Source organism: Labrus mixtus, chromosome 1, assembly GCF_963584025.1.
Source record: "Labrus mixtus chromosome 1, fLabMix1.1, whole genome shotgun sequence".
NCBI classification, from domain to species: Eukaryota; Metazoa; Chordata; class Actinopteri; order Labriformes; family Labridae; genus Labrus; species Labrus mixtus.
The window spans coordinates 34,887,102-34,896,222 of NC_083612.1; the positions used below are offsets into that span (position 1 = coordinate 34,887,102).

Below are 9,121 nucleotides of genomic sequence, written 5' to 3' on the forward strand. Positions count from 1 at the left end.
CATTGCGGTTCAAAAAAATTTTACGAGCGGAGAGTGGCGTTTGACTCGGCTGCTCTCAGACGGACGAGAGGAGCGACCAGCATGAACACAGAAACTCAATAAAGTTTATATTCAGAGCGTTTTTACTGAAAACTATGATCAGTTTTAATAAAGAATAAAAGATCGCCAACACGAGGCCAGAGTCTGTGAGCATAAATAAATGAGTTTTGGTCTGAAAATACATTTCATTATATCTCAAATTCCATATTTTACATGTATTTATTATTTGTACATTTTTTGTGAAAATACACTCGTTATTATTGATCCTTGGCGGGAGGGTTTAGCACTGCGCTCCCTTGAAAGCTGTGGCACGCCGCTCAGCTAACCCAGGGAGCATCCGTCGAGCAGAGCCTTCAACGCCAAGCAAAACTGTATTCCCAGTTTTGCAATAAAATTGTTACATTTTTGACGAGAGTGTTCCTGACTGAAATGCTTTTTTGTTGGAAGTGGCTGGTGACAGGCGGGCTGCAACAGCTGACATTTGAAAGCTGTGATGTCAGGCTTGATTCAATCAATTCCAGTTGAACTGACATATCGGGCGTCACACCTGCATCCACACCTGATTGACATATACACACCCACAGACACATTCTCACAGATGCACATCCATGCACTGCAGGGGAGGAGACTGAACATATAACAAGACTTAAACAAACCAATATAACCCAGGGTCATACCTCCTCACACTGAATCGATCTAGAGAATCTTATCGGATCAAATTGTCTTGTAAAGAAGAGATTCACACCCGTATTTAGTACAGGGTATGTTATAACTTTTTTTAATTTCATGCTTATACTTCAAGAATATAAATACATTTAAAACCAAACTGATAATTTTCTGTATCCTAACGTTGTTCCCCTGACAGGTCGACCTGCTGAGCTCTGAGATCAGACGCTCTGTCAGCATCTCCATCCTGAGCTGACGTCACACACACTGCGACCTGTGGGGGGCTGCAGGATGTGACAATGTGTGCTGTGTTTTTAGTCCGGGTTCCTCCCTGAGACCGGCTCTGCTCGGTCTCCTGTGGGGGGGAGCATGACGATGTTTCTAAAATGCTGACCCAGAGATTACTGAGCTGAGTGCTTTAAAAGCCTGAGCAACAGTCAAGAAAAACACTCGGTGTTCCCCACAGACCCCGAGCAGACTGGTGTAGAGAGGTCTGCTCACTTTGTGTGTATTAGCCCCCAAACCCCAGACGACAGGCTGTGCTCTCTCTCTCTCTCTGACGGGGGTGTGTGTATCTTTGCTCCCGTTTTGGATCTGCTAAAAACTTGCTGCTCTTTAAAAATTCAGCTTCCTCTGGTTGGTTCAGACTAAATTAACTCACTTCATCCTCAGTAAATTTATTTTCACCTGCATGACTACTCTCTCTGCCTGTTCTCTGCAGACAAAAACAGTCCATACTGTTGCTTTCAAAACAGGTTCTGTAAGAGGACTGAAACATACAAAATCTTTTATATACCGTATATCTGACTGTGTCAGAGCAACCTGACTGGCTGCATCACTTCCTGCTTTGTGACCTGTCCTGCCCAGCCTGCAGAGGGAGCTTCAGTCTGTAAAATGAACCATCAGATGTGAACTCTCAGAGGTATGACAGATAAGAAGCAGAAGGTGCAAGAGGAGGGCACATAGAGAATCATAAAGACCTTCATTACCTACATTTTAGTCTCCTCTCTGCTTGTCAAATAAGGTCAGGGCTTTTTGCAGGCTGAGCAGGAAGGAGGAGGAGGAGCAGAGGTAATCGACTCTAAAATTCTACATAGGGGTGAGTATCAAAAGGGAGCTCACAATACGATCAATACCTGATACATGGCCCACTGTTTTGAGCAACTCATTAACCAAAGTCTGCTAACATTAGCCTGCTAATACAAAGATGCAGGCCACAGGCAAGCTGCACTTGAGCAAAGGTGTCCACCGCTTCAGCTTAATTGTGGTGTGTTCTAATTCATAACTCCTTTGTGCAAACGTGAGTGAGGGGGGAGTGGAGGTGTGACGCTGGAGGAGAGCGAGGTGTCGCTAAACAGCAGTTTGTTTTGGTTTCTTGCTGGTGCTCAAGGGTGACATCTACTGGATCAAAAGGTCGCACTGTCGTCCTTTAAAGTTAAATTCTATATTCTATTATTGGAAAGTTTCAGCAGCCTTTTCTGTTTTGTGTACACCTTTCAAACCTGGCACGTACATGTACAAACTATGTGCATGGTAATGTGATCTGATCTCGGGTGTTTTAGTTCTAAGTCATTGCTGAAATGCTGCCAAGTGGATGATTCAGCTCCCTGTAGAGACATTGTGGACATTTAACACTGACTCAGCGTCATCAGCAGTGTCTGCATGATCAAAATCAGTTCCATATTTTTGACATTTCTGTGCATCGCTCTACATTTTTTATTTGTCAAATACATCAGACTGTCTTATTAGCTTTTCTCAGTCCACATAAACACAATCAGGGACAGTTCAAATGACTTCTTACCGGGTGGAGTGATTTTTTTTTACTGTGCTGCCCTGAAGCTGTGCAGTAACAATGATTTTTCTCTCCAGAAAACTCTGCTGGAGTTACAACCAACCATTAAAAACCTATAACCAATCAATCACAGCAGCACTCAACGTTTCCTGCTCTGTGCAGTAATTAAACCTATCATTCTGCTTCCTCCCTCAGGCTCCCTGTACAGTTTCTCCTGCTGAGGTTCACCTCTGACTGTAAACACAGGCCCTCAGTGACTCTGATTTATGTGCTCTGATTCTCTGTTTGAGTTTATATTTTAAAGGCAAAAACAAACCTCACTGACAAACATCAATTATTTTACTGATTGTTCTTAAGTAACAGCTATCAGGCCTGTCCGTCAGCAGGATTGACCTCAGTGACAGAGCCGAACTCCAAACACAGATAATACTCACTGCTGGTCTAAATGTCTAAAACATAAAAATCAAAAACAAACAAACAATTTTAGCCTCACAGAACATGTGAGCTGCTGGTTTATTAATGTCTCAGTTTGTGTCAATATGCTTCACAAACTGACAGATCAGTAACTCGTGTCTTCTGTAGGATTAAATATCTGTTTTTGTTAATGAAGTCTGGTGTCTTTGAAGAGTGATAAAGCATCCTTTACAAATATGGAAGTGATTAGTGATCAGAATTCAAAAATAAAATGATGATTAATTTATCTAATTTGAATTTTAGTTTTCAACTTCAAAAATGCACATTCTTTGACTAAATTAAAATGAAGAAAATGACATTTGCTTTATCATTTTCAAAAAAATGCCCCGCTAAATCTGTATCATAATTCAAATGAAAAAGCTAATTTTAAAATGAAAATACAGTAACAGAAACATGTTTTAATTTTCAGATTATAGGTGCATTATCTGACCTATATTTAAAATGAATATTCAGTCATCCAGTTTGCATTATACTTTTACTCTCTATGTCTGCATATTGTATGACATCATTCAAATGAAAACTAAAAGGTCTTTGGCTTTTCTTTTTCAAACTTGCCGTGCTAAAAAGTGATCATAATTCAAACCAACTCGAAAATGAATTGGCAAAGTGAACGACGCAGGAAAGTGACGTCAGACTCCAGCTCCCAGGCAGGTGAACGTAATATTTACAGTCTATGAGGCGAGCGGGCAGAACGCGCAGTACGACGGGTGGCGGGGTAAATCTTTAACACTAGGGCAGACTTTAGTTCACACTGTGATACAGGTGGTGATCGGAGTGTTTTTTCAGCGCACACTGAACTTTCAGCGAGCATGACGCAGCAGCTTTATAACCCGAGCTGCCAAGTCTCACACATGACACCATGCCCACTATCTCTGACCGTGAGAGTCACTCAGCATCTGCACGCCGTGAAATTCACACATACGTGTCCTAAGACCGGTTTATTGATAGATTATAGATCACTCTCTTCTCTGCTTAACTGAGTTACATTAAAAAAGATTATCGATTGAATTTTCTGTTTCAAATAATCTCTCCAGCTCTGACTCTCATCCTCTGTGCGTAATGGCACATAGTCTCCCTCTCGACCGACTGTATGAGCTCTCTCTCCCTTTCAGAGATTGTTTTGTAGTTATTAAAAGAATAATCAACTACAACGCTAAAATTGAATCAAAATCAGTGCAACAACTTGTTTGGAGCTTGTACCAGCGTTAAAGATTCACCCCGCCACCCATCGTACTGCACTTTCTGCCCGCTCGCCTCATAGACTGTAAATATTACGTTACGTTTTTCATTTTAATTATGATACAGATTTAGCGGGCATTTTTTGAAAATGATAAAGCAAAAGCCATTTTCTTCATTTTAATTTAGTCAAAGAATGTGCATTTTTGAAGTTGAAAACTAAAATCCAAATTAGATCAATTAATCATCATTTTATTTTTGAGTCAAATAATACACCCATATTCTGAAAGTTAAAAAGAATTTCTGTTAATGCATTTGAATTTTCAAATTAGCTTTATCATTTGAATTCTGATCACTAATCGCTTCCATATACAACACGCTCTCTGTAATGTTGTCAGACACTTAGTGAGAATAAAAAACACACCCCTTCTTTTGTTTGCCAGCTGTGGAAATGTGCTGCAGCATCCCCAAAAGTTTTTTTTTTTTACCTGTTATTTAAAAAGCCAGAACATTTAAGATTAGGGCCTTTTTCCTTTAATTATCATGCAGGTAATGTAGCAGCAGTTTTTGAAGAGCAAAGAAATCGAGAATGATGTTAACACATCAACAGTATTATCCTATTTAACTTAATTTTTTAGAGTAACACAGAAAACATCTTCAGCGCTACAAATGCACTTACAGAACAGCTCATGAAGAGTTCTGATTTATTCATGAGATGGAACATCAACACACTTATAACTACAAGTTTGTGAAATAAGCAAACAAAGATCAGTCCAAGTGTTCAAATAAAATAGAAATCTTTATTAACCAGTCTTGAACACAACAGATGTCCACGGTTTATGAGCTGGACGATAACTTAAAGAGGAGGTTTTGTGTCGTGTTTACATCAGATTCTGATTCAGAGGAAACAAAGACTTCCCTACAGACCATAGCTGATGCTTGTTTAGACGGATAAATACATAATGTGATCAGTAGAGCTGCTGTGATCAAACATTTCAACCTGCTGAGATCATTTATGGGACTGGACCACGACCCTCCGTAGAGAGACACGCCTCCCTCAGACACACATCAGCTGTGAACCATCAGAGTCCGAGGAGAGTTTTTAACCCACTATCACCGTCTCCTCATCGGGAAACTCGTAGAAGGGGACCTCCAGGTTGAGGGGTGCGGGGCCTTTCCTGATGCGGCCTGAGGAGTCGTAGTGGGAGCCGTGGCAGGGGCAGTAGTATCCCCCATAGTCTCCGGCATTGGCGATTGGCACGCAGCCCAGGTGAGTGCACACCCCAAGCACGATGATCCAGCTGGGGTTTTGGACGCGGTCCTTGTCATGCTGAGGGTCTCGCAACTCTGCCATGTTGACTGCCTCCTCGGTGGCGATCTCCTTCTCGGTACGGTGGCGGACGAACAGTGGCTTGCCCCTCCACTTGAAGGTCATGTTCTTGCCCTCGGGGATGTCGCCCAGCTTGATCTCGATCTTAGACAGAGCCAGGACGTCAGCCGAGGCGCTCATGGAGGACACAAACTGTGTGACCACCGTCTTGGCGGCGTACACGGTCACCACCGTGGAGGCTCCGGTGACCAGGTAGGAGAATGTTCTCCTGGACTCGCTGCTGTCCTGAGAAGACTTGTTAGGGTCCAGAACCTCAGGGCGCCTGTAGTCAGAGAAGTCTGGTACCCTGACATCTGTGTGGGCAAACCGCACTCCTGCACTGCCTGCACAGATAAAAAGATGACTTATCAGACACAGAGATAACCTGGTGTAACATGTGATGGTCACACTGATCTATGCCAGCATGGTGGGCTGTTCTGATTTGTTTAAGATCAGATATATTCATGCCTTATTTTTAAACATTTTCTTTACAATGTTGTCTAAGAGGTTAGTCAAGTTGCTGCTGCTGAGACTGTCAGAAATAGAGCAGGATTCTGCATTTTACATACAGGTAAAGAGTTTAACTAAACCAAGCGTTGTTTCCTTCAAATCACTCGTTCCCCAATTTAATGTGTGCAACAAAACATCTCTGTGTGCTCCATTGTCATGTAGCATGGTATCCAACTTCACAGAACAGAGACCAGCTAATTGTGCCAAGATGTTTGTACAGAAACATGACAAAAAAAATACTAAAAACATCTTCAAGGTTGGAGGTAGATGTGTGGGACTGTTTGGGGTTAGTGGAAAAGGTGAGGCCTGGCATACACGATTTAGGGTTTTTGAGTCGCATAGAGGATTTGAAGATTAAGCCAAAATCACATCCTTTGGTCAGGTGGAGTCCCAAGAGCAGATTTAAAGTCTAGGTAAGACACTATAAATTGCTGGAATGTTTAGAAGCGTGGTTGTACAACTGCACACACAGAGATCAGGGCAACACTGATTCCCTAATTTTAGGGCTTTCTATTTGATTGCAGCTGCACACTAGACAAAATCTAAAAGCCACGTGGCATCAGCAGGTATTCTGGTTAAGTGTGTAACTAGAGATCTGAACAAGCGAAACGTTGTCTTGAAATATCCGGCTGTAGCTCAGTGGGTAGAGTCGTCGCCCGATCCCCAGTTGAGCAACATGTCAGATGTGTCCTTGGGCAAGACACTTAACCCTGCATTGCTCCTGCTGCTTCAGTGGTGGTGTATGAATGGATTAGTACTTAGTCTCTGATGTACGTCGCTTTGGATAAAAGCGTCTGCTAAGTGAATTGTAAGATAAGATTATAAGATCCGATCAACAGCTGCCAGGAAATATTTGTTATGATTTAGTTCTAACTTAACTTGTGTTTGTTGGTGATGATGAGAGCATGAGTGTTTGTATTTGACCTTTGCATATGATACACCTGAAATACACACAGATCTGACTTCAACTTCCATCGCTTGGAATTTTACTGACATGTGATTTAACACGTACAATTCGAGCAAATGATTTTAGCTTTGAATGTGTGTGTTAAAACCATTCACTGGAACAGTTTGAGATCACATTCAACCACTACATTCATACAGCTCAGTGTATGCCTCCCTACATAATAAAATAGAATAGAATTACTTTATTGATCCCAAAAAAGTACACTCAGTTTACTGCACATTGCACATATTGCACATTTCAAATGTACTTTTTCTTAAAATTGTATTTTATTTACAATTTTGTTTTGTACCTTTTGCACTATTTAGAATGTATTACTGTAAAGATTATTTATCTTATTTTATTTTATCTATTTCACCTTATTCTATTTGATCTTATTTTGGTTGTATTGCACCGTGGGACGGAGACAAACGCAATTTCGATTCCACTGTTTGTCTGGCATATTTTGAAATTGACAATAAAGTTGACTTTGACTTGAACTGGGAAATTGTGTTACAGCAGCATGTGATCAAAGCAAATAAAACAATATAAGAAGAGATACATAAATAAGCACTTAGAATATAAAAAATAAGAATAGGTAATCATACAGTAAAGGACACCAGACAGAACACCGGGGATCTTCATTGTATGCCAGAAATTTTGAAAATTAAAGATTTGGTGAGTTCTGTATCTGAACATCTGTTTATTTTACAGATACACTTTCTCCAATTTTTCCCCGGAATAAATATCGACCCATATCAACATTTGCTCCCTGAGGTTAACTGGTTTATCAAGCTAATTACCATGCAGTAATGTAACCAGTTTGTTGTGGGGGTCCTGAAGCAATGATCACTAAACACGTCAACAGGGTCACAAGGGGACACTGACAGCACACGGCTAGATACACTGACAGTATCAAGGTCTGTCTTTTAGTGTTGTGTAGTACATGTTCAGAGTCAAACAATCACTGACGGACCAGAACACAGAATAACCAATAACCACACCAGCATCAGGCTGACCTCAGATTGTAGGACGAGCTGTAGCCAGCTAAGCTAACAGGATGATAGCTGACCCCTGACTGCTAACGTCAACTGCAAACGTTTTTCTTATTTCTGATCATTAGGACAGGCTCACTTTCAGTACGGAGAAAGTAACTAATGTTTGATGTTCAGTTTCATTAAAGAAGAAAGTGGGCTTAGCCGTTTTCTGCTAACCACTCACCATTGATGCTAACTGTCACAGCAGGCCCCGTTTTCGGGCTCTGTCCGGTGAGTGTTTCCCGGCAGAGGAACTTCTTCTTTGTGCCTAATAAAATCTTCTCTCCTTTCACGACGACCCCCGGGACCAGAGCCTTCAGAGGACCAGCCACTGTGAAGGCTGTGGCCTGCATGTAGGGGGAAAAAGCCCCCGACCGGGCAGCGAGGGACATCATGTTTGCGGCTAACTGCTGCTACAACGACCTTGTGTCTGAGAACGTAGTACGTGACGTAACCAAGTGCGTAATCACGCTGGATTTCGTATTACGTAACACTATGCGTAACACACGTGCACACGCACGCATGCACGCAGACAGATAGATAGATAGACCGATAGATAGACAGATAGACAGATAGACAGACAGATAGACAGACAGCTAGACAGATAGATAGATGATAGACAGATAGATAGACAGATAGATAGATAGATAGATAGATAGATAGATAGATAGATAGATAGAGCTAATAGCCCTCCTCTCGAATGTAGACTAATCCCTTTAGAGTTAATTATAGACTTCAGAAGTTGTGTGTCACTTTCTGCTCCATTCATAAGAATTCAAAGGAACGGATTCACAACGAGCCGACCTCCTCTCCTCCTCTGAGTAGCCTGTATTACAGTTTTTCTCAGTCGCTTTGGTACATTTCTCAGATCAGAATTGAAATTCTCAAAACTACTTGTTCAATCTTCACATCATTGTGTCACTTGTGCACATCAAAAAAGCAAAAACGCAAAAGCAAAAAAATGCTTTGGTACATCCATTCAAATGATTATGTACAATTCTCTGCTGTTTCCTACATTATCAATTGCTTATGTCATGTTGATTAAAATGTATTATAATGGGTCTCTGTTGAATAGTCTCACCCCCCACAACATTTAGGCATTAGTTCATCACATA

At 41.3% G+C, this 9,121-nt stretch overlaps 1 protein-coding gene across 1 annotated transcript; it reads right to left on the reverse strand.

Annotated features, from left to right (window-relative positions):
* Positions 1 to 5,072: 5,072 nt before the first annotated feature.
* LOC132977985 (cytochrome b-c1 complex subunit Rieske, mitochondrial) lies at positions 5,073 to 8,452 on the reverse strand. Its single transcript, XM_061042948.1, has 2 exons — positions 8,191 to 8,452; positions 5,073 to 5,860 (listed from the first exon to the last, which is right to left on the reverse strand). Exons 1-2 carry the CDS (start codon positions 8,399 to 8,401, stop codon positions 5,250 to 5,252), a joined length of 822 nt encoding a protein of 273 aa, XP_060898931.1. The 5' UTR covers positions 8,402 to 8,452; the 3' UTR covers positions 5,073 to 5,249.
* Between the last annotated feature and the right edge of the window lie 669 nt (positions 8,453 to 9,121).